Here is a 26,352-nt window from a genome sequence, read left to right on the forward strand (position 1 = left end):
GGCTTCCTTTCCTACTAGACTTCATGGTTTTCGGCCAAAAATAATAGGTGTCCAATTTGACCTACTATGTTATTCTCCTAATTTTTCTAAACCATTTTCATGTTGTGTAGGACTCCTACAACTCAAAGGATTAAAAGTTATACTCGAACTAAAACTTATTATAGTAAAAACAAAAATAAATGAGACTTTTGACTGTCGATCTGATAGAATCTCTCAAATCCAGCATGGGCAGCCTGCATAGCAGGGTTGGTTGTCTAAAGTAGTTTCTCTTACTCTAAAATCATATATGATATGTCGAAAAACTCAACCATATTTGCGAGATACAACTGTTTTAAGGTTCCCACAGTCCGGATCATTTCTGCCTCGGATCAGGCCTTCTTTGGTCCATCTTTGCCATGGAAGTGTCTGTGACCTGCTCTACATCAGATCATACACATATGCGTTGAATACAAACCATTAATCATCTCATCCCAACGTTTTAGCTAGTTGGCCCCACCTTGGAGGCAGTAAAAATGACTCTCAAGCCAACCCAAGAGTACTGCCATTAACAAGTCCATATTTGGGTTCAGGCTAGCCTTTTGTAGTTGTCACAATTAAGCCCAAGCTCGGCCTATTTATTTGTAGGTCGGCTTTTAAGCCTAAAATTGAGATAGGTTCCAGGCTGTTGTTTGACCAATTCGGTTATCCTACCGGCCAGTATGGCCCATTTACAGCCCAACCGAAGAGTGAACGGTTAGAATCTTCTGCAAGGGTGCACTCACAATCCTGGTTTTAAGACTCAGACTTGGTTGGACTCCATCTGGTCCAATACCATGAGTCATCCTCTTGAGTTACCCTCGACTCAGGTGAGTCGGGCTGATTCAGCTGTAACTGACTCGAGACTGAACGAGTTGGTCCCAATCATGATCATTTTTTTATTTTTATTTTTATTTTTAAACAATGTGAACGGTTTAGATTCCTCCACAAGGTGTAGGTACAATCATGATTTTAAGACTCAGACTACATCTGGTTCAATACTATCAGTCACTCTTTTGAGTTACCCACCACTCAGTTGGCCCATTCAGCCCTTACTCTGTTCGACTCATGAATAGCTCTAGTGACTCTACTCAAGACTGAACATGTCGGTCCAAGTACTCTAACCATATGTAAAATGGCCCTCATCCTATGAATGACTTGTTCTTGCTCAAGTGTGTCAGGAATTGCCCTATGAAAATCTATATTATGTTTCTTCATTTTCTTATTGCCCCTCAAATTTTCATAGAGTCAGGGTTATTCTGCATGTCCTTGTATAGTAAGCTTATTCTACCTGCATGTAAAAGGTTGGTGCATACGTACACTTACATACCATTGCATGTGTGGAGCCACTCTCTATCATGTATGCCATGAAACTTGCACATCACATGCTCCATCGGTGTTCTCATTGTAATTCAATCAAACATGAGGTCACATGTGTTAATGAAGGCCCATATTCAATTAACGTGTGGTTAAGATAGTGTAGGCGTATCAGAGTCGTACTCAATTCAAGTTCGATTGAATGTTGGTAACCCCAATGCTGAGAGAGACTAATTAAAACTGAATCCATGAGATTGGCTGCCTTTGTCAAACACCGCTAGTTACATCGATCAAGCGATTTGTAAGGGTAAGGGTTAGCCATCCTAAATAGATTCTTTTTATCTTGAGTAACTGACTTTTCTTTCCATGGTGATAGTAGGCCTTACGTTTCTTAGAAGAACGATGATGCATGCATGAAAGATTTAGAACTAGAAAGACTAACAATGCCAAACTTATTAAAGTGTATTTGGAGCCCAGTACAATCAACAAATAAACAAAATAGGTAGAGAAATAAATGAAAGATAAATACACACAATTGCCTTTGTGGATAAATAGTCAGGACAGATGGTAAGCAGAATATGATCAGTGGTTTGATTTTCTAAGGAATTGGTTGATTGGGGATTTAACGAAGGTGGGTCGTGAATATTTATACTATTCTAAGCGTATTGTAGCAATGACACTACAATGTAGGTATTTAAGCTAATCTAAATTCTGAATATTTTGTAGCGTGGCTCGATTGAAGTGGAGGAATCTAAACCAAGATAAGCAGCATTTCATTGTCTATGAGAGATTATGTTTGACATGGGCACCAAGCTTTTCATCACATGTTTCAGGAGGCAAACCCTCGTCCGTAGGGGTGCACATGGGCCGGTTTGTCCGGTTCTAGGGGGAAACTAGAACCGAACCATTCCTAAAGATTCTAGGAAAATCAGAACCAAAATTGAACCGTTTGCACTCTAGAACCGGACTAGAATCAAATCGTAAAAACCGGTTCGGTTCTACGGTTCTGGGCTTTTTATAATCTAGCCCAATTGCATGTTGTTTTTTTTTTTTTTTGTTTGGTTTTTTTTTTTTTAAATTTTTATAATAATCTAGCCTATGTCCGACAGATAATAGAATGGGGGCTAGGATGGAGTGAAGAGATTATGGTTTTTTTTTATTTTTATAATATTTATTAATTGGGATGGCCCGATTCCAGGTTCAGTTCTACAATCTGGTTCACAGTCTAGTTCCAAGTTCAGTTCTACGGTTTGGTTCGGTTCGGTTCTATAGGACCCCAAATCGAGAACCGAACCGAACTAATCTGTTTTTTTTAATTTTCAGAACCAAAACCAGTGCACTTTAGAACCTGCGGTTTGGTCAGTTCTGGTCTGTTGTACAGGTTCTGATGCAGGGATGAACGTGATAAGGTCGATCATCGTCTTCCTCAAGGATAACTACTCCGAATCCATGGAGCTTCTCTAAACTCCTCACAGAGACTTCCTGAATCCACGAGGAAAAAATAAGAAAAATAGAAATAAATTCTATAAAATTCATAATTTGATTGATGAATAAAATAAATGAGTTCATAACCCTTTAACTAAGGATACCAAGCAATGAGAGAAACTTCAGAATCATACTACAACTAAAACTCCTAGAATTCACAGCTTAGTATAAATAGTAAACTTACAACTTACTATTTATAGACGGTCGTGATGTCTACTAGTGCACAAAGTTTTCAGCCAAAAATAGTAAGTGTCCTATTTGGCTTTACCATGCTGTTCTCCTAATTATTCTAAGCACATTTCGCATTGGGTGCAACTCCTAAAGCCCAACGGATGAAAAGTTATAATCAAACTAAAACTTACTGTTTATAGTAAAAACAGAATTAAAATAGAGAAACGACCATCAATCTAATGGTATTTTGCAAATCTGGCTTCCACAACCATGGTAGGGTTGGGTGGCTAAAGTAGCTCATTCTACCCCAAAATCATATAATTTATGTTCGATAACTCATTCGGATTGCAAGATACGCCGGATTTAAGATCCGATGGTCCGGATCACTACTGTCATCGACCGAGCTTTTTCTGATCCATCTTGGCCATGAAACTGTCCGTGACTAGCACTGCATCAGGTTCCATGTGCACCCCTACTCGTTGGGTTTCCTAATTGGTACAAGATCCTTGGTAGTTACAATGCACAATTGTTTTTTGATAACCCAAACCCGGCTAAAGTGATCTTCGGAAGTCATAATTTGAAATCATTTTCAGATCTCCTTGCAAGCATAACTGCAAACATCCGTAGAAGTCATGTGATTAGTTTAATTGGATTCAGATTCCTCATAGTGTCTTTGATATTTGTCCATTTTGAGAAGAATCTATACCTCGAATCTTCACAATTGCTGCAAGAGCACCGATTGTCTTCAGGAGGATCTTACATTTTTAGTAGGATTGTGTGAGATGGCTTTGTTGAACATATCACAGTTTATCCCAGTTTGTGATATAATCCATATCTCAATGGGTCTTTATAAACATGTTGGGCACGTTACCTCGATCACTTGTAGCACTCATGTTAGGATTACTGGTCATTCGTCGCAACATCTTATACGCAGACATGCGCGCGTAATTTTTCTTTTGGCATGTAATATGCTATCAAAGGATACGAGTGAAAAGATATCTTCGATTTGCAAGTAGAATTTCCTCCATCATTTTGTATGCAGTACTGAAGACGTGAAGGCATCTCATTGGTCTGCATGGACGTGCTGGATGAGTGCAGGATGGGTGCAACCAAAATAATAAGGTGGGCCACATGTTATAAAACAAGAGAACCAACCAAAAACCTTCAAATTTATGTGTAACACATGATGTTGGATCAACCTGATATTTCTCGTATCCCTCTTTCACCGCTACCTTCAGTGGAACCAGCCAAATCTAAATATAAAGGAATCATCACCATTTGACTTTCTCCCCACATGTGGCACTCGTGTACAACTGTCCAGGCCATACAAATTAGCTACTTTGTGGATAGCTCATATCTATAAAATCACACAGTTTAAGCAATCCCAACTTAGAGTGGATGTTCTCATTCCAAAGGCAAATTAGAAGAGCACAGAATCAGAGGGTTACTATAGGCTTCTAAACATAACTTTTGGGGTTATGCCCCATCAAAATCCGATCATCTATTTGGGTGCTCCGGATTGGCCGTACCATGCTATGTGTACAACCAAAGAGTCACCACAAATATGGCAGAGCAGTCCCTTCAAGTAGGGCTGAAAGTTGGGACCCGACCAACCCGGCACTGGGTTGGGCTTGGGCAGGATTGTATCGGGTTTGGTCTTGAGCTTGGGCCATACAAACACTAACTTGATAAAACTTGCCGAGCCCAACCTGAATTTGACCAATATATAAATTCGTTATAAATTAATTATAATTGAGTGCGGATCTTCTGTGTTGTAGGCACATGAAATTCCAATACCATCGGGTTTCATTGGTCCACTCATTTCTGATTATTCAAGCTAACAAGATATGTCAGATTTCTCTCTCCTAATAGATTGCTTGATACACCATACAACTTTTAAAGGAATATTTTTCCTATATTTTAGCTTGTTTGTTTAGAAAAAAAATGAAATTTTTTAGGATAAATAATTACATATATAATTAAAAAAATTATAGGTATAAAAAACAAGATGTGTGTTGAAAATATAATAGACTAATATAAAATGAAAATATTAACAAATATCTACCTAACCAACCCGACCAAGCCCCCTTGGGTTGGGCTTGGGTTGAGAATTCCTAACCCAAGATTGGGTTAGGTTGAGATATAGGAACCTTGGGTTCGGCTAGGGTTGAGCACCAACCCGACCCAACCTGCCTGACTTTCAGCCCTACCTTCAAGTTAGATGTGGTCGGCGTGTATCAATCCGGACCGTCCATCTAGTAAGAAACGCAGTTCATAACACACGTGATTAGATGATCAAATCCCACCTGATCAGGGTCTTCAAGGCGATGGTGGAAAACGAAAGTCGATCTATAGCCGATGTCCGGAGCAGAAACTGGAAGACAAGCTAATGGCTAGGATGCTTTCAAGGCTGTGAAATTCCATCTATGATAAGGCCATGGCAAGGCCCACTGTTTAGACAGTCCCGATTGATGGCTCTGTCTTATTCCTAGAGGTCTGCTAATTCCACGTGCGTGCCGTACACATCCCATGCAAATATAAAACAAGCGTGTGAGATCTGAGCTTTTTATGAGGTTGGAAATCATGTTTAGATCTTCTGCCTATGAAATTAGAAATTTCACTCTTCAAATGTGCTTGATTTGATATGTTGTGGCCCACTTTAGGCGGTGGAATGTCCTGAAGATTTAAAAATTGTAGCTCACGTGATGGAAACCTCAGGTCTCACACGTGTCACATTATGATACTCCCACACGCGTGTGGAACGAGCAAACCTCCATATTCCATGCTTTGCCGTACCTTCAAGTCGAGGGAGATACCTGGATACAGTAGCAAGCAAACTTCTCTGTTTCCACCGCACATGATATAACTTGGTTGTGTTCTAATTAATGTTATTCCATTTCATCCATGTCTGCTCCCATCCAATTTACATCCATAGCATGTCCAACCACAATCAAGAACCGTTACAAATGGGCCACATCCCGATCAATCATCCAACTTTCAACGAACTCGATCCATCACGTTCAAACGCAAAGACCCGAACCACAGCAATTAGCAAAGCGATCGGATGTTATGAGGATTGGATCAAAGAGAGAAGATCAATGGAGCGTTCGGTCCCAACATGAGTCAAATGGCATTCCTTCATCACACTCCTCTCCTTCCCTACACGAGTTGGTCAATCACTTCTACGGTGCAATCAATAACAAAGATACAAAGGCGTTGGAAGCCCTTATTTCTGATGAATGTCGCTTTGAAGAACTTGTTTTCTATTTACCATTCGACAAAAAAGAGGTACTCTTTCTCTTCCTCGGCCATTATTTTTTGCAATGATTTGGTCCAATTTCTCTAGTCACACTATTATTTTAAATTTTTTTTTAAAATTATATATATATTGAAATGCCGACTTGATGTGACACCCCATGAAACCCTTAGTTCAAATTTTAACTTGATCTACAACTCTAATGGGACATGACAAAGAAATAATTGCCTCCCTTATTTGACTCTCTTTGCCATGGCTTATTAAAGTTTTAAATTATGCTGAAAGTTGAGCAGAATGAATTTCATGGGTTCTGCATCACAAGGATTGTTTAAAATTTTGCCCATAACATGGGTGCAAAGGTTATATATATAGAGAGAGAGAGAGAGGGAGATATATACTTTTGGAAAAAGGTTATATGGAGTCAAGCTCATGGGAACTTCCTATGAGGTCGAGTTGTGTGGGTTGCACTGTGATGCGTGTCGAACATCAACACCGTGCATTTGATGGGTCCCCTTTAAACGATGGGATATGCCAAAAATCAGCCATATACAGAACTCAGGTGAGCCATATCATCTAAAATCATATGAAGACATGCCTAAAACATATAAAAGTACTTGGTGGGGCCCACCTGAAATTTGGATGCATCTAAAACTTGGTCTGACCCTTCATCCAAGTGTGACACACATAATGGATGGACTGGATTTGTGAAACACATCTCGATGGGCCCAACAAATGATTATGAATGTTTTAATGGACGGTAACCCCTCTCAACTTTTGTACGTGGTGAGAGCCACACAAGTCAGGGATTAACTTTGATTTTTAAGCCCTAGGCCCACCATGAATGGTGCATCTGACTGATGAGGCAGATATGATCAACATGCATCACGGTGGGGCCACCAACTCAACCTCATAGGAAGTTCCCATGAGCTCGGCCTTGTGTGTTTAGGTCTCAAGCACGAAATTGGATTGCGTACTGAGTTACTCAGTACACTCTTAGTGTACTAAGTAAACTCAGTTGGGCCCACCTTGAATGTAGGTGGTCTATCCACACCATCAATCTGTTTTTACATTTAATTTAAGGGGTTGAGCCCAAAATTGAAGTATATCCAAAGATCAAGCGGATCATACCACTAAAATAGCGGGGATAATGATTTCAATGATGTTTATTTGTAATCCAACCTATTCATAAGATCATACATATATGGATGAAGGGAAAAAATAAATATAAGCTTGATTAAGAACTTCTGTGGCCCTTAAGAAATTTCCATTCGTATAAATTCAATTCAACTGTTTCCTGTGGTGTGGTCCATTTGAACATTTTATATGCTTTATTTTTCGGATGTAGCCTAAAATTATCTGAAACAATGGATGGACGGAGCGGATAGAATACATAAATCATTGTGGACCTCACAGAGTTTACTCAGTACGCTAAGGGCCTGTTTAGACAGGCAAATTGAAAGGGGTTGGATTGTATTGGATGGGATGGAAGGAGCAATCCCGAAATTGGCACAGCGTACCAAACAGACACGCTGAACTTCTGCTTGGATATAGCAATCAGCAATCCACTGCCATCACTATCATTACCTTGAAATCCACCTAATGTCTCCTAATCTCATCTATTTTGCCCAGGATGAGTTTGGTTGGATGGATTGGAAGGGATTGGCTGAGCGTAATCCCAGGATTGGCCAAGCATGCCAAACAAACTCGGTGGTAAAATCCTTGGATATATTAATCTCATGGGATTAGCAGCAATCCACTGACCCAGCCATCATTACCTATCCACCCGGCCAAACACGCCCTAAGTTTACTGAGTTACTCGCTACGCAATCCGCTTCCAACAAGCACCCTGTAGACCGTAATTTGTACGGTTGACATGGCTGCCTATCATTTAGTGGCATCTCCAATTCGGGGGTGTAGCATGGGTACAACCCCAAAAATCTCGCTCAAGAGGCTGCTTGGGTGAATGAGAACTCACAAGCACTTTTCAATACCATGCTGTGAGCCATATGGTGCGGCACTCCAAAAAAACTCTCTTGGGTCCAATTTTCAGTCATCCAAAATTTTAGTGGGTCATGGAAAAAGAAAATAATTACTTTCATTAATTTACCTCTCTTTGCTATGGCCCGCTAGAGTTTTGGATCAGGCTGATAATTGGGCCATAAGGTTTCATAGGATGCCGCATCATATGAACCGTTCCAATTTTGTGTCCATGACACGTGCACAGAAGTGTGCACCGGTGCTCACCTAAGAATGCGCGTGCATCTGTGTACACACACGATGTCTCCCTATGGACCATAACTTATACGGTTGACATTCCAACCTATCATTTTGTGGCCTCTCTAATTCCAGCATGTTGTACACACCCCAAAAATCTCACAACTCGAAAGATCTGAGCCACAAAAACTTTCAACTTCTTACCAGTGGAATGTGGACCATACCTGTATTTTATTCTCCACCATCTATCTATATGAAGGCCACAATTGGGGTATCATCCATCAACAGTGTAACGCAACAAACCACTTGTCTAGATCACCGTACAATGGGCTCCACTTATCAGAATCAATGACCCAATGTCCAGTCAATAATTAAATCAACGGAAGGGATGGCATTGGGCCGGATCTGGGCCAGGCAAAATCAATATTTTGATTAGACCTGGCCAACCTGACCCGACCATTTCAAAATCCGTGCCTGTACGAACCCCAGGTCTATAAACAGATGGCCGATATTTCCACCTGCTACATTTGTAGCTTAGTTTAACCTGCAACCTCATTTTTTACAAGCGTACTAACTTGCGCATGGGTGTGTACCGAATGAAGAAAGTTATTCAATTTCTACACGAGTTGATGGATGCGATGGGGCCCAACGCGAAATTCCACACTGAAAGCATTACCGAAGGTGAAAATTATACAGCCACCGCAGTCTGGCATTTAGGTACAACCAACTTCTTCTTTCCACCCATCTAAAATATCGTTAACGGTGAGGATTTTCCTAATTCATGCATGGGGTCAATGATCCAACAGACGGTTATTATGTGTTCACACACTATCTTGAATCTAAACATCACGAAGACTTGTATGTGGTGATCAGGCCGTTGATTTCATGGTCACTATGTAGATGGGAACATTGCAGCCTTTGGATGAGTAGCCTGAAAAGTGAAAAGAACTGGCTGGAAAGATGAGCCAGGTCCACATTCAAAGATGGTAAGAATGTAGTTCAATCACTATGATTTTCGGCATATAGACCATCCACCTGGTGGCCCACCAAATCAATGGTCCTGATCGTCTTGCATACTTGGTCACAGCTTCCGGGAAGTATCTCTCACTGGAATCACTCTTTCCTGCAGAATGGAAACAATGGAAGATACCCTTCACAAACGGAATCAGTTTCTTTGAATGGAAGGAGAAGGATGGAAAGCTGGTCATCAAGTACTTCTTAGTCCATGATTATTAGCTGATTGATAATTCAAAACAAGATGGATCCATCTAGCTCATTGTCTAAGGTGGACCAATGAGCTAAAATACCCTAGGTCCAGCCGAGCCGGTTGCCTTGGGCTAGCCCAGCTCACTTCCACCCCTCCCTGAGTTAGGTGATAGATGTTGTAGAACCTGAACACTTGTATATGGTTCACATGTCAGGATGACGGTTCAATCATGGCTATCTATTTTAGAGCCATCTGTTGACATTTTTTTTCCGTGGCTACTTTGACCGTCACAGACCAGATGGGTAGGATCATCTGAGCAGTGTATTCTAGAAACCATCTACGTACTGTCCACAGCACGGCCAACTAGATGAAAGGACCTGATTGTTAGTCACCCTGCGGCATATACTGTGGAGAGACGGCTCTACCATATTCTGGCTCATATGTGAGGTTGTCGATGGGCTTCTAGCCCTTGCTTGGATCTCATTTTTAGGATTGTGGGCTCAACCTCAAACTATTTTTGGGCCTGAAAATATACATTTGCTGAGGCCCACGTAGAGCTGGGCATTGAGTGGAGTCAAGATCAAGTTAGGGCTGACCCGACTTAACCTGGTTTTGAAATAGACCTAACCCAAACTTGACCTGACTCGGTACTGAGTCTAGCATGCCTGACCCGATCTGAGTCCGGGTCTGGCTTGGACTAACCTGGACTGAGTCCGACCTGACTACAGGTACCGAATCGGGTCAAGTCAATACCAAGCTGAGTCAGGTGCTGCGGGTATCCGCGGGCTGAAATCACAGCTTAGAACCTAAGTGCACATGTACGAATTGTAGCCTCTCCATCAGCTATACGGCATTTCAAATCTTAAATCTAAAATTTAGATTATGTTTTTTTATATATACTAGTTGAGTTTCGGATCGAGTCGAGTCAATACCAAGTCGGATTTCCAATGGAATCGAGTCAACATTGATTCAGATTTTGGGTCGAGTCGAGCCGAGTTAATGGGTGATCCAAAGTCGACTCAGTTTGAGTTTGGATTGCACGAAGTCTAATCGGTTCCGATCAACTTACCCTCTAGGTTTTTTTTTTTTTTCACACACCCCACACACTCACGCTAGCGGGATTTCACCACGAACCCTTGACCAGGTGTTGAAACTCCCGAGAGTCTACCACCGAGCAAGAGTAGTCGAGATCATATGGGGTCTGAACGAGTAGAAGAGTGAGCATGCCGAATTGAGTAGTCCCGTCGGTGGGGTTGGGCTAAAGTGAGTTTAGCCCAAACTCATTTTCAAAAACATCTATATTTTTGAACATGCGTGGCCCACTTGCTTAACGGATGGATTCACGGGTTCACATGAGAAATAGTGGTTTGATCAATTCTTGGGTCGGGCTAGGTTGGTCCATTTGGGCCCGGGTCCAACCAATTTCAGGCTCAATCTATGCTGAGCCCGGGTCTTGGGCTTTTTTAGCAGAAGGCTGGGTCAGCCTATCTGGGCTTAGCTCAAACCCGGTCCATTGCCAGCCCTACCTACCACTGACATATGCTCCGCCAAAGAAAGGAGTGATTTTGGAATATATTTTTAAAGATCTGTAGCTTTTGGCTAAGTCTACATTTCATCGGCGGCTCCAATCTCCTAATCTGATGTGGTGCAATCAGATTTTACAGTTGGCATTATAATCCATGATCCATGCCGTTCATCAGGTGGGTCGAAAGGTAGGTAGCCTACTCTCAGCAAATCGAATAGATTGGATAAACCGTACCCAGTCAATTTGTGGACTGATCTCAGCAAATCTGACGGTTGCAACTATTCATTTTTAACCGCTGGTCTGTATGTCACCATTTGGTTGGTTAAGGTTATGTAATCAATGAATTTTCCTACTATGGCCAATCCATACCAGGATAGCTGTGATGAACGGTCTTGATTACTGACCTATCATGCCACGTGTCCAATTTGACACTAGATAGAGAAATGATTGCGTTGCACTCGGCGTATTTTTCCCTGATTCTTGAATATAGTCATTCCACGGCTAATCCAATCGGCAACAATTCCTCATACGTAGGAAAGTAAGAGCAATGGAGGAGTTTCCACTAAAGCCCGGTGATTTAGTGCTGGTATTTTCATATTCATATTCCTTTTTTTTTTGGAATTGATCTAATACAACTAGTTGTATCATATGCTTACGATGCATAGCTGCTTTTGGACACGTGTGTCGGTCTGTTCCTCAATCGTAACCGTCCAATCATTCCAGATCCCTCTCGACAAGTGATAGTAGAAGAATCACTCTAACCGATGATCATAACCATCTGATTGATGGGATGCAAAGGTTGGACGGTCAAGATGGAGTAGATTGGTTCATACTACCTTCCAATAATGGTACTTAGTGAATTTGGGTGGCAACCGGATGCAGGTGGGCCACTTGGCCTCACGAGCCCAGCCCAGCTTTGGACCGGACTCAAACTTATTATTAGCATAGCCTGTGGACCGCATCATGGCTCGATCATTTCTTGGGGTGGGGTCTTGGGTTCAAGTCATTTTAGCCCGACCTGGCCACCCAGCCCAGCCCAGCCCAGCCCAACCGTTAGGCAACACATGCATCTTGCATGTAGATGGTTGATTTTGTTCCTTTAAATGTCTACTGCGTGGCCCACCTGATCATCGGATGGATTAGGAACAGAAATTGTAATTTGATCAATTTTCAGGTTAGGACCGATCCAACCAATTTTTAGGCTGGGCTTTAGCCCACTGTGATGGGCCTTGCCTTACTCGAGCCTCCTGGCCACTCCTATAGCGAACGGACGATTCAAATGGATGATTGGATTCTTCCACGTGTCCAAAGCAGCTAGTTGTACTGTAAGCCTATGTATTCCAATTCAACTGAATAATTTTTGCAATATATTTGTATCTTCATTCAAACTGTAAACTGCAGAAGCTGTTGAAAACGGTTACAACAGTCTTGGATCGGATTCCTGAGCCAGCTGCAGAAGGTATGCTACTGATCTCGAGTAATCCCACACGTGTGTATCATCCACCGTACATGTGGAATACATGTGCATCAATCACCACCTTCCAAATCACAGCACGATGCGTATGGATCATATACCAAAAATCAAACTGACCAGATGATGCTAACCATTCAAATGGTGGCCATTAAATGAATGGTTTAAGAGATAATCAAACGGTTGGAATTAGACAGTTTCATCCATGCAGGGCCCACAATTTGGCCAGTCTATATTGAAATACATGGATGCGGAGTGTAGAGTGGATGAGTGGCCAACATTGAAGACGCGGTGGCAGACACTCATCATAGACTATCTAGGGGTGTCAATGGGTGGGAGAGGATGATGCGTGTGCAAGCCATATCCTTGTGCTAATATCTGGATCAGGGCTGGCTTAGCCCAGGCCCACTAACTAAGAGCTAGGCGAAGACCTAATCAGTTATTGGGCCTCAAAACTCCTCCTACCATCAAGCCCAGCCCAGTGTAGAGTAGCCCAGCAAACTTTTACCATGGTCCACCTTCCTCACACTACCATAGTTTTTATAGGACATCCAACCCATTTATGATGAGAGTCCCCACCAGGATGAAGGCAAAAACAAATATCAGCCTAACAAAAGTTGGATGGCCGTCTTCCTTAGGGATAACTACTTCGAATTCACATAATTTCTCTGGACTGCTTGCAAGAACTTAAATCGACGAGTAAAGAAAGCAAGAAAATAGAAACAAATTCTAATAAATTTGTAAATTAGCAGATGAATGAAACAAACAAAAACTTCTCGAATCGACGAGGAAAGAAAGCAAGAAAATAGAAACAAATTCTAATAAATTCGTAAATTGACTGATGAATGAAAAAAATGAGTTCACAGCCCTTTAAATGGGATACCAAGCAATGAGAGAGAAATTAGAATCAAACTATAATTAAAACTCTTAGAATTCACAACTTACTATAAATAGTAAAACTATAAAACGATGGTGATGTCCACTACTGTGCAAGGTTTTCAGCCAAAAATAGTAAGTGTCCTATTTAGCTTCACCATGATGTTCTCCTAATTATTCTAAGCGCTTCTCGTGTTGGGCGTGTTGATGCAGTTTTCTGGTAGACCCTTTGTGTAGACTTTCCCTGGACATGCACAGGTGTAAAGAAGGATAAAGGAGGCCCTGGCTAATACAAGGGATTCTCCGATGCTTAAGTTAGGATCAAGGTCTTATAAAATGGTGTAGGATCTCCAGAAAAGAGATACCAGTCGGGTATTTAGGCTTTTTCAGTGAACGTACCTTAGACGGTGAGGGGTACTCCTATATTTATAGGAGAACCGAAATACCATTTTGGGAGGACTCCTCCTTGATATCTTGGCTGTAATCCGGGATTTCCACATGAAGATCGAATCCCGAGATTCTTGGGATCCAATATTATCCTTTGAGGATCTCCAGAGAAATCTTTTAGGACGTTAGGGGATTATCCGAATTCTTAGGTCAATCTTAGGTCGGAACTTGAAGTGAGCTCAAACTTGATTGACGAATCAGTCTTTGTTATCTCTCTAAGCCAGTTGAAAGCATTATTGTCTTGTGGTCCTGCTTTGGCCTTATGAGAATCATTCGGTAACTGATTTATACTTGATCTATGATCGAACTATGGCCGATCTATACTTGATCTATGATCGAACTATAACCAATCTATGGTTGATACGTAATCGACTTATGGCTGATCTTAGGTCGATCCGTAATCGACCTAAGTCCGACCAATGAGTTAGGTTGGTGACTAATAGTCACTTAGGAGAGCTCTTAGGAAGGCTCTTTATGTCCTTAAAGTTGCATCATCCTCTTCAGAGGTAACTTTTTCCCTGGACGTAAAGGCCTCATTGGGCTCGATGCTCGATGGGCCTGAGCTAGTTTAGTAGAGTTGGTCCATTCCATAATCCGATCTATGAACTTGTAGATTTTTCCTCAACAGTGAGCCCTTCTTGCTTTTGAAGCGATATGTGGAGGTTAGGGAAGCAAATTGGTTAGGACTAGATCGAGATATATGGGCTGGGTCGAGACAAACTGTCATAAATGCTAGGTATGATGGCCAACGCAGAAATCGAAGTGTTTCAGCTGGAAATCATGACGTGTCGGCTTGTCTCTCGAAGTCACGTGGGCTGTCAAGCCATTGTTTTAGTGGCGGATTAATGAGGAGGTGACACGTGGTATTGTACCTGATATCAAAATCGAGTGGCGCATGGGGTCACGCCATATGTCGAATCAGGGCAGCCGAAGAGGCATTGTATGACTCAACATTGATGGACGTTTTAGATAGCTGACACATGGCAATGCTATATAAGGGAAGCCCTAACTCTTAGGTCTTTCCCATTTGCATCTCATCTTCTTCCTCATTTCGTCTTCCGGCTTCTCTGTGCGATTTTTGATGATTATTCTCACCACAATCCGGCCAAGATTCTGTTAACTCGTGATCCGGTGAGCCTCCTTTCCCCCTTCTCGTTTCCTTTTCTCCATTAACAGTCGCTATGTCTAGTTCCTTGAGTTCACGGGAGGGAATTTCTGGCGGCAAAAGTGGAGTGAGTAGTCACCTTAGAGTAATGTCGAACCTACCTTCGCTGCTGGTGGTGATGGCGGATGCCGCTTTCTGGTATTCGTCGTCAAGGAGAGCACTGAAATGGTCTCTTGCGCAGAGACCAGTGCTCTCTGCCAGGGCGCTAAATTTGTCTCCCGAACGTGGGACAGCGCCTGGAGCTCATACAACGGATGCGTCTCAGGCAACTGAGTAGGTCGTTGAGGCTCACGACCTATCCAACGAGGGTGAACTAGGAGAGCCTGAGGGTGAAGAGGACCCGAGGGGGCTAGTGCCTTTAACTATGTCTATGGATGAGTTGACCTGGGTCAGGCTCCGATATCACGTTCCCAAGTCTGTTATTGTTTGACTCCCTTCGTCGGACGAACTTCTGGATCGACCTCTAAATGGGGCTGTAGCGATCTTTCAATGCGGCCTAGGACTCCCACTTTAGGGGATAGCCAGGCGTATGCTGGCTCGCCTCGGGTTAGCCCCGGGGTAAATGATTCCAAATGGGTGGAGGCACTTGTTCGGCTGCGCGGTCTTGTGGGCTAAATTAGACCAACTCGAGCTAACAGTGGACTAGTTCCTCCACCTATACCAAGTTAAAGCGAACACCCTTCAGCCTGCTGGTATTACTTCTCCGCATGGTGGAATACTGCCGGGGCTTTAATAACCGACCATCCATCTTCCAATAAATATTGGAGATATAAGTGGTTCTGGGCCTCTGGATGCTGGGAGATGGTCGAACCAGGATCGACCTAGCCTCTCCTTCCCAGAGCCTTTTCCGAGCCAGGTTAGTCTTAGTCATTTTAACCTCTGACAGTCGGCTTTTACTGTCGTCTGATCTTGTTTACATGTCTTCTTCTACAGCTATTTCCAAACACCCGTCGTTGCTTGACAGCGGATTGATAGCTCGGATTAGGGACTTGCAGGCCCTAAGTTGGGAGAGAAGATCTTGAAGAGTGCTTCTCTAACCAGAGCGACTTCTTTTGTTAGGCTTAGACACGGCTCTGACGGTATGACCTTGGGTAAGACCTTCAACCAAGCCTTTAGACTTCAAAATTTGCTGGAAAATTCTTTCGACGTACTGACACACTATTTTATGTATTAATGCAGAGATGGCTGAAGCTCGGCCATTCATTCGTCCACCCTTCAAAGTCCGTGCGCCTCCCCAGGATGATTTGCCAATGCCGAAGAGGAAAAAATAGAAGACCTCTTTCAAGGGCAAGGGGAGAGTCGGTCCTTCTTACCTGACCGTCGTGGAGGTCGTAGATGAGGGCTTGGAGGTGCTCCCGCTGAGGCTCAAGAAGCTTTAGAGCTTCCCGCCGGGGCCCAGCTCTCAGGAAGGGAGGAAGTCGAGGAGGGGCGATGGAGCCTCCATCGGACTATAAAGGAGATCTTCCCCTAGGTAGATCGCCACAGCGTCAAGGGGGAGTTCGTTGACCTATTCGATGCTCCCATGGATTTGACCCCTGCATGTGACTACAACCCTTCTCGGGGTAAGAATACCACTGAGCATTAGGTTGCTTTGTTTTCTGATTGATCGTCCTGACCCCTTCTTTTTCTTTTATAGTTCGCTCTGTGCGTATTAAAGGCGCGCACCAAGCTTAATCGGGCGTATAATCAAGCGGAGGAGGCTGAGACTTGGGCTTCAGCTGTTGAAGCCGAGCTAAGGGCGGCGAAGGCGGCTCTTGAAGCATCTTCTGTCGAGAGGGCTGAGATGGCTATGCGGTTGCAGGAGGCCAAGGTGTTGCATGATGAATGTCATGCTGAGCTTGTCGATACGAGTGCCAAGCTGGAAAGGTTGAGGATGGAGACCAAAGCTGCCATTGTTATCACACGAAGGGATGATGTGAAAGAATTTTGGTCATCTTAAAAATTCAAAGATGAGAGGGATAATCTCTTTCGTTGAGGCTATGTCGAGTGTGTGAAGGCGATGGAGGAGACCTTCCCTGAACTCCACCTCTCCACTTTTGATGAGCTAGAGTCGAGCTCTGATGAGTCGGGCGGTAAAGCGGCTCCTGAGGCAGTTACCGAGTCTTGAAGTTAATTTTGCATAGAAGTATTTCCTTCATTCTGCTCCCTTTTCAACTTCAAGCACTTCAAGCGCACCAATCGTTCCGGCTTCAAGCACTCCAAGCATACCAAGTGCCCCGGCTTCAAGCACTTCAAGCACATCAAGTGCTATCTCCCTTTGCATATTTTTTCTTTTCTAAAATTTGTTCATTGTCTGATGTATCAAATTGGAATTATAGTCAATGTACAATTGATGTAATCACACCATTTTGGAAATGAAAATCTCTCCTTTTGAAGATCTGTTTTCATCTTTATTTTCCACTACAGGACGAGTTACAGCATCAGATATCGATCAAAATTTCTAATTGAAGTCCGTATAAGTGATATAGGTCGAATATAGTTCGGACGTAGCTCGGGCATAACTCAGAAGTAGGTCGTCCATAGATGTGAACTAAGTCGAACGTTGATCATGCAAATGAACTTTTTTTTTTAAAATTTTGAAACAGACTGCGACATAACAACAGCCATACCGACCAATTCAAGGGAAGTAGATCTTTAGATGCTTGGCATTCCATGGATGCAGGAGTAGTTGGCCGGTCAGATCTTTTAGTCGGTTCGTATTAGGTCGGATGGTGCTTGAAATCACATAGGGCCTTTCCCAGTTCGAGCCTAAGGTATCTGTTCTTGCTTCTTTAATGTTTTGGAATATTTTTCGGAGAACCAGGTTTCTCACTCGAAACCTTCTAACCTTAACTCGAGCATTATAGAACCGTGACACTTGCTGTTGACGGATAGTGGTTCATAGCTGAGCTTGTTCCCTTTGCTCCTCAAGAAGGTCGAGGTCTAAGGACATAAGCTCGTTATTTACCTGTTCATTGAACAAGGTTGTTCTAGCCGTAGCTAATCCGATTTCTATAGGAGTAACTGCCTCTGCTCCATACGTTAGGGAGAACAGGGTTTCTTTAGTAGTTGTTTATTCAGTAGTTCGATAAACTCATCGGACTTTGGGAAGTTCCTCGGCCCAAGCTCCTTTGGCATTCTTGAGCGTGGTTCAGAGGTGATGTTTGATGATCTTATTGATTGCCCGCTTGCTTGCGGATGTCGTGGTAATGAATAAATGTAACGAATTCCGAGGTTCAGACACATCTCCTGGTATCGCTTGTTGTCGAACTATTTCCTATTGTCGGAGACGATAGTCCGAGGTATCCTGAATCGACATGTAATGTTCTTCTAAACAAAATCTGTGATCTTTCACTCGGTTATGTTTACCAATGGTTCTGCTTCTGCTCACTTGGTGAAGTAATCTACAGCTACAACGACGAACCTAGTCTGACCTTTTCCATGGGAAGCGGGCCAATAATAGCGATCCCCTATTGAGTAAATGGCTAAGGTCCGACCATATGTGTGAGCTCTTCTAGTGGCTGCCGAGGGATATTCGCAAACCTTTGACATTTGTCGCATCTCTGAACGAACTTCGTGCATCGTGCCGAATGGTCGGGTAGTAATAAACTTGTCTCTGAATGAACTTGAGAATGGTATACCAGGCAGCCTTGATTTTCATTTATCATGCTTTCGCTCAGTCCTCGGGGAGTTCCTTTTTCTTAAGATACTGAATAATCAGATTCATCCACGTTAACTCTGAAGTAATCAGAAGGACGGTCGTAAGTGGTTCCTGTAGATTCCTTCATGGACTTCTTTCAGGACGTATTCGACTTCTTCTGGTCGGATGCACCTAAGGTATGAGAGGTAGAATCCTTTCTTGTAAAGCACGCCATTGAGAATGGTATACTGGGCAGCCTTGATTTTCATTTATCATGCTTTCGTTCAGTCCTCGGGGAGTTCCTTTTTCTTAAGATACTGAATAATCGGATTTATCCACGTTAGCTCTGAAGTAATCAGAAGGACGGTCGTAAAGTCGGCCTTATTGATACTCGGTTTTGCTAAGAACTCAATTGGGATGGATCTTAAGATTTCATCCTCATCTGCTCTAGCGAGCTTTGCCAACATATCAACTTTTGAATTATAAGCTCGTGGAATTAAGACGACGTTGCACTTCTAGAATCTGCCGATCAATTCTTTGGCTTTATGGAGATAAACATTTAAGCATTTTTTTTTTGGCCTGATAAACATCGGCTATTTGGTTGACCACTAATTGTGAGTTGCTGAAGACTTCGAGATGCCGAGCCCCCATGTTTGCTGCTAGTTTGAGTTCGATGATCAGAACTTCATATTTTGTCATATTGTTGGAAGTTTGGAATCCAAATCTCAAGGTATACTGCATGCACGTATGGTCAGGAGTCTCCAAGACTATCCCAACCTCTCTCCCTTGCCTTGGAGTTGGATGAGCCATCAACATAAAGCGTCCACTTGGGCGGGTCGGGAATATTTGGAGAGTTCGACGGTCCTGTGATATGTTGTTTTGCTGATATCTCCGGGATGAACCCTGACCCGCATAGGTCGGCCGAGGGTCAGACATTGATCGATCCTAGCTCCGAGCTATATGGATCAACTGCTTGTCGTTCATTGGTCAACTCTTGCTCTAGAGATTGTGTTAGTTCAACAATAAAGCCGGCCACTGCTTGGCCTTTGATTGCGGCTTGCGGGTGATACTTGATGTTGAACTTACTTAGCTCAATCGCCCACTTAGTCAATCGGCCCGAGATTTCGAATTTTTGCAGACTTGACGTAGTGGGTGATCGGTTAGAACGACGATCAACTGGGCTTGGAAATATGGCCCCAATCATCCAAAAAATGTGACTAAAGCCAGAGCCAGCTTTTTCAAGGTCAGGTATCTCGTCTCTGCAGAGACTAGTGCTTTGCTGACATATTAGACCGGTAGTTACTTTTCCTCATGTTATCTAATCAGGGTCGAGCTAACTGCCACATTGGATACGGCCAGATACAACAGTAGAGATTCGCCCAGCTCGGGTTTGGAAAGCAAAGGCGGCAATCCGAGGTATTCCTCGAGCTGCTGAAAAGCTGTCTCACATTCTTTGGTCCATTCAATTATTTGTCTCCCCTTCAGTTATTTGAAGAAAGGGAGGCATTTATCGGTAGCTTGTGACACGAAGCGGTTGAGAGCTATTATCCTTCCGGTTAACTTTTATATGTCTATGATCGTCTTTGGAGACTGCATGTCGAGGAGGGCTTGAATTTTTTTCAGATATGCTTCGATCCCTCGCTGATTGACCAAAAACCCGAGGAACTTTCCTGAGCTTACGCTGAACGCGCATTTGCTTGGGTTTAGTTTCATTCAGTAATTACGGACAATGAGAAACATCTCCTCTAGATCGCCAGGTGGTTTATGGCTTTTATGCTTTTGACGGGCATGCCATCAATATAGACCTCCATTGTTCGGCCTATTTGGTGGGCGAACATCTTGTTAACTAATCTTTAGTAGGTCGCTCCTGTATTCTTTAAACTGAAAGTCATCACGTGATAACAATAAAAACCTTTGTTGGTAACAAACATAGTCTTAGATTTATCTACTTAGTGCATTACAATCTAATTATATCCTTAATATGCATCCATAAAACTAAGCAATTTATGACATGTGGTACTGTCGACCAATTGATCAATCTTGGGAAGAGGGAAGTTGCCCTTGGGTTAGGCTTTATTCAGGTCTGCGTAGTCTATACAGACACACCACTTTCCATTAGCTTTCTTAACCAGTACGACATTGACTACCCAGTCTGGGTAGTAGACTTCTTCAATGAAGTCGGCCTTAAGGAGCTTGTCGACCTTTTCTCTAATCACTGCATTTCTTTCCGAGCTGAGGGCGCATCACTTTTGTTGAACTGGTTGGTAGGAAGGGTCAATGTTTAGTCGATGCGTAATGATGGCGGGATCAATGCCTGGCATGTCCTCGTGCGACCACGCAAAAACATCGGCAAAGCGTCGAAGGAGGGCTACCAACTTGTCCCATAGTAGTGGTGTCCGGGATGACCCAATCTGTATGGTCTTGGAAGGATCAGACTCGTCTAAAGGGATCAGAATAAGGTCTTCCATGGGTCGGCCTCGTTCCTGAGATTCCTCGCGTGAATCCAGAGATTCGATCGTCATTGTTTTGCACGGAGCCCTTAGTGCCGTTGCGTAGCACTGTTGAGCGTCCTATTGGTCACCCTTGAAAATTCCGATACCATGCTCGATTGGAAATTTCATGGCGAGGTGGTAGGTTAATATCACTGCCCGAAGAAGGTATAATGATGGTCGGCCTAAGATGACATTGTAGACTAATGACTGGTCGACCACAAGGAAGTCGACCATTCCGTGGTCTAACTTTGGTCATCTCTGACCGAGAGGGGGAGCTGGATAGCTCCTTCAGGCATAACTTGTCCTCCTAAAAATCCGATCAAGGGAGTTTTCACGGGTTAGAGTGAAGTCAGACCAATACCCATCTTATCGAAGGCTTGGAGAAAAAGTACGTCCGCGGATGACCTCGTATCGATGAGAATCCGAAAGACCTTTCGATTAGCTATGTTTACAGAAATTACCAACGCATCATCGTGGGGGTGTTGAACACCTTGGGCATCTTCGTCAGTGAAGGTTACACTGTACCTATCTAGCTTTCTCTCTTTCGAGGTCGGGCGAGGACCACAATTTCTCCCTCAGGGCGACTAATGCTCCTCACATGCGTCTTTCGGGCATTGTTTGAATCACCTTCGCCTTTGTGGCCCCCAACAATCGTGCGGATCTCCCCAGTTGGCTGGTTACCGATCGGTTGTTCCTCGGCTATTGTAAGTCGATTTCCTCTCTGGTCTACATGTTCACCGAGGTTGCCCTCTCGAATGAGCCTTTCAATTTCCTATTTGAGGTAATAGCAGTCTCTAGTGTTGTGCCCGTGATCCCGATGAAAGTAATAATATTTGTTCTTACTTCTTCGATCGAGATTACTTCATAGCTTGTTCGACCAATGAATGAAACACTCATCTTTTATTTCCATCAGGACTTGCTTTTGAATTTTGTTGAGGGGGGGTGTAAGTAGTGAACTTACTATTAGGTCTTTTGTTCGACCTACGGTTGTCTCGAGATCGATATCCTTTCACTTTTTGCTTGTGTTGGTTAAATCGGGCTCTTTCTTCGTTTGCTCTCTGGCTGGGAGGTTTTTTCTTTGGGCAGCATCTCGCAAGATCTGAGACTCCTTGGCATTAGCGTATTTTTGTGATTGGTTCAGAAACTTGGCCAATGTAGTAGGAGGATTCTTGTCCAGAGAAAGGAGGAACGGCTTGTCTCTGAGCTCGGTCATGATAGCGTTCAATACATTCTCATCCGAGTGCTTTGGAACCTTCAATGCTTCCACGTTGAAGCATTTGATGTAATCCTTTAAGAGCTTGCCATCTTTCTGAAATATATTTATAAGGTGAGCCGGTGCTTTGAGCCTCTTTTTTCCTCCGATAAAATTCATGATGAAGGCCTCACTGAGTTCGAAGAATGAGTTGATGAACCTCGGCTTTAATTGTTTGAACCAGAGTCGAGCAGCATCGACCAAAGTTAACGAGAAGGCTTGGCACATAACTGCGTCAGAAGCATTGTGAAGTTCCATGTAGGTCCGGAAAGACTCCATGTGCTCCATCGGGTCAGTATTCCCTGTGTAGGGCGTGATCTAGGGCAGTCTAAACCTATCCGGTAACCGGGCTTGTATGATGTTGACTGTGAATGGGGATTTAGTTTTCTCCACCGCGGTCGTACTGGCTTGATAGGTTTACTTCATGTCTGTGATTTGCTTTTGTAGATTCTGGAGTTCAGCCTTCAATGGTTCCTCGCTATTAGTGGTGGTTTCAGCCGGGGGTCGACTGTGCCTTCTTCGATCTATCTCGTGACGTAGGTCTGATGCGTGCAATGGGATGGTCCCAGAAATATGGGATGGAACAGGTTCAGTGGAAGCGTGCTGTTGGCTTGGTTGCGGGGTGCCTTGTGTGGTAGAAGGTTGAGGAGGGTTCGTATATGGTCAGATGTCGCTCGATTGTCCTTCCCTCTGATCAGACCTCTGCACTCGCTAAGGCTGCATTTGCTCCAGTATCTATTTCATGTAACCTAGGTTAGCTCTGATGTCTTCGACCTCCCTTTTAATTACGTTCCATCGGCCATTACTTCCATGGTTCTACTGTCTACATCTACTCGAACCCAATGTGGCCTGATGTTGCGGGGAACGTTGGCAATTCTCTTGCTGTTCAGGCCGTTCCACAGATCGCAGGGCACATTATGGTGCGAATAGAGTCGTAATTGGAATTGCCATTGGAGGGGATTGAACTTTTTTCTTTTCCTTGGCCATTGTTGAATTTAAGAAGTTCCCTATTAGAGCTAGAACGACTTAAAGACATTGATTCCCATAGATGGCGCCAAACTGTTAATACAATTTTCTGGCAGACCCTTTGTGTATACTTTCCCTGGACTTGCACAGGCGTAAAGAAGGATAGAGGAGGCCTTGGCTAATACAGGGGACTCTCTGATGCCAAAGTCAGGATCGAGTCTTATAAAATGGTGTAGGATCTCCAGAAAAGAGATACCAGTCGAGTATTTAGGGTTTTTCAACGAATATACCTTAGACAGTGAGGGGTACTCCTGTATTTATAGGAGAACTAGAATACCATTTTGGGAGGACTCCTCCCTGACATCTTGGCTATAATCCGAGATTTTCACAAGAAGATCGGATCCCGAGATTATCCTTTGAGGATCTCTAGAGAAATATTTTAGGATGTTAGGGGATTATCTGAATTCTTAGGTCAATCTTAGGTTGGAACTTGACGTGAGCTCAGACCTGATCGACGAATCAGTCTTTGTTATCTCTGTAAGCTAGTTAAAAGCATTATCGTCTAGTGATTCTGCTCTGGCCTTATGAGAATCGTTCAGTAACTGATTTATACTTGATCTATGATCGAACTATGACTGATCTATACTTGATCTATGATCGAGCTATGACCGATCTATACTTGATCTATGATTGAACTATGGCCGATCTATGGTCGATCCGTAATTGACTTATGGCCGATCTTAAGTCGATCCATAATCGACCTAAGTTTGACATATGAGTTAGGTTGGTGACATATAGTCACTTGGGAGAGCTCGTAGGAAGGCTCTTTGTGTGTCCTTAAAGTTGCATCATCCTCTTTAGAGGTAACTTTGTCCTTGGACGTAATGGCCTTGTTGGGCTTAGTGCTCGGTGGGCTCGAGCTAGTTTAGTAGAGTTGGTCCATTCCATAATCCGATTTATGGACTTGTAGATTTTTCTCCAAAAGGGCGCAACTCCTAAAGCCCAAGGGATGAAAAGTTATAATCAAACTAAAACTTACTATTTATAGTAAAAATAGAATTAAAATAGGGAAACGACTGTCGATCTGGTGGTATTTCACAAATCCAGCTTGCGCAACCTAACATAGCGGGTTGGGTGGATAAAGTAGCTCGTTCTACCCCAAAATCATATTTTATATCTGATAACTCATTTCAGTTTGCGAGATACATCCGATTTAAGGTCCGACGGTCCGAATCACTTCTGTCATTGACCGGGCTTTTTTTGATTCATCTTGACCATGAAACTGTCTGCAACCCGCTCTACATGAGTTGGACTGTGGAATCAATGATAGACAATTTCATTCTCTCTTTTTTTTTTTTTTTGTTGTTATTTACTTGAGTTTTAATATGGAGCTTATTTTTAGACTGACGTCCTCACATGAAATGTGCAATATAGAGCTTTTTGTTACACTGTCCCTCACAACAATTGTTCTAAGAAATTCATATCCATATTGATCATCTGATTTTGCCCATGGAATTTGGACCCCTCATAATACTTTTAACCATCCATTCGGTGGCCATCAGTTTGATAGTTTTATTTGCTTGATGTGATTTTAGAAATGCTCCATCCGCAATTTCCCCATAAAATTTTCACAATTTGAATTGTTTAGATAGCTATACACGCGTGCCACATGAGAAGATAGGATGAGTCACCACCGTCTTGATAGGAGTCTACCTTTCAAATGCCTCTCTCTCTCAGACACGTGGGATACCCCAGCGTCACTTCTGCATGTTTATTCAATAGTATTATAGAGAGAAAGCCATGTTGCAAGAATCATCAAATTAAAGTGCTACTCTGGAATCGTAATCAATACAAAGTGGGATCCACTGAATAAATGGTTCAAGATGATGATTGAAAACATTTTATTTATACACTCAATCTTAATTGTCCATTTTCCTTGCAACTGATCTAATTACGTCTATGATAATTCGATTGTCATGGTTTTTGCACCATGGTATGAATGGGTCTGGATTGATGATTAGGCGTCCCATGTGTCATTTAAAAGCATCGGGCATCCCTTAATTGTACTATAACTATGTATACCTTCTTTTTTTAAAAATAAAATAAAATAAAAAAATCATTGCATGCAACCTCCACTATGGAATCCTTATGGAGGACAAATTATATCAAAATGATTTAAAACAGAGATTTTATGGAATGTCACTTGATTTTTAGCCTAATTAGACTAAGTCACATTGAAAAGTTTTGTTTAAATGTCAACACCCACATTTTGAGGGGTCTATTTATTTGATCATTTCTGAGCAATTTGCAATGAATCCATGAACCAAGAAAGGTTAGTGATGACTATTTGGTGGTGCAGGTATCCTCTCAAGCTCCCATGACTCGCAAGATAGCTTATTATCCCTTGTTCTACATTTGCTTGGAGTTGATCACAAAGGCCACTCATGAGTCCCTTCCATGTTTTTCATTATTATTATTATTATTATTTTTTCTTTTTCAATTTTAATCTAGATATTGGATTTCTCAAGATAACAACATCATCGTTGTCATCATCTAATTATTCTCCTAATTAATTAGGCGCTGTCATCATCTAATTATTCTCCTAATTAATTAGGCACAGCTACATGAATCTTGTTTGGCCATTCTACTTTATCAAGAACCATATTCGCTAAGGTTTTAAAAACAAGTGTTTAAAACTGTTGACTTGGAGTGACTTGGTCAGTCTTGAGTGAGTTGCGATTTGGTTCAGTCACGACTGGACCGCTTTGGGTCCGACCAAGTTTGAGTCTACTCTGCTATTGTTGAAAATGCATGTTGGATGACACCTCAATGCATGTTACGTGCATATCTGTGTATTGTGTTTCAACATCCATT

The 26,352-nt window shown here is 42.7% G+C and overlaps 1 protein-coding gene across 1 annotated transcript; it reads left to right on the forward strand.

The window, feature by feature from the left end:
• The first annotated feature begins 5,895 nt into the window (after positions 1-5,895).
• Positions 5,896-26,059, forward strand: LOC131233158 (uncharacterized). Its single transcript, XM_058229769.1, has 6 exons — positions 5,896-6,276; positions 9,061-9,175; positions 9,588-9,669; positions 11,725-11,776; positions 12,592-12,649; positions 25,838-26,059. The coding sequence occupies exons 1-6, from the start codon at positions 6,058-6,060 to the stop codon at positions 25,924-25,926; spliced, it is 615 nt and encodes a 204-aa protein (XP_058085752.1). The 5' UTR covers positions 5,896-6,057; the 3' UTR covers positions 25,927-26,059.
• The last annotated feature ends 293 nt before the right edge of the window (positions 26,060-26,352 follow it).

Source organism: Magnolia sinica, chromosome 18 (assembly GCF_029962835.1).
Source record: "Magnolia sinica isolate HGM2019 chromosome 18, MsV1, whole genome shotgun sequence".
NCBI classification, from domain to species: domain Eukaryota; kingdom Viridiplantae; phylum Streptophyta; class Magnoliopsida; order Magnoliales; family Magnoliaceae; genus Magnolia; species Magnolia sinica.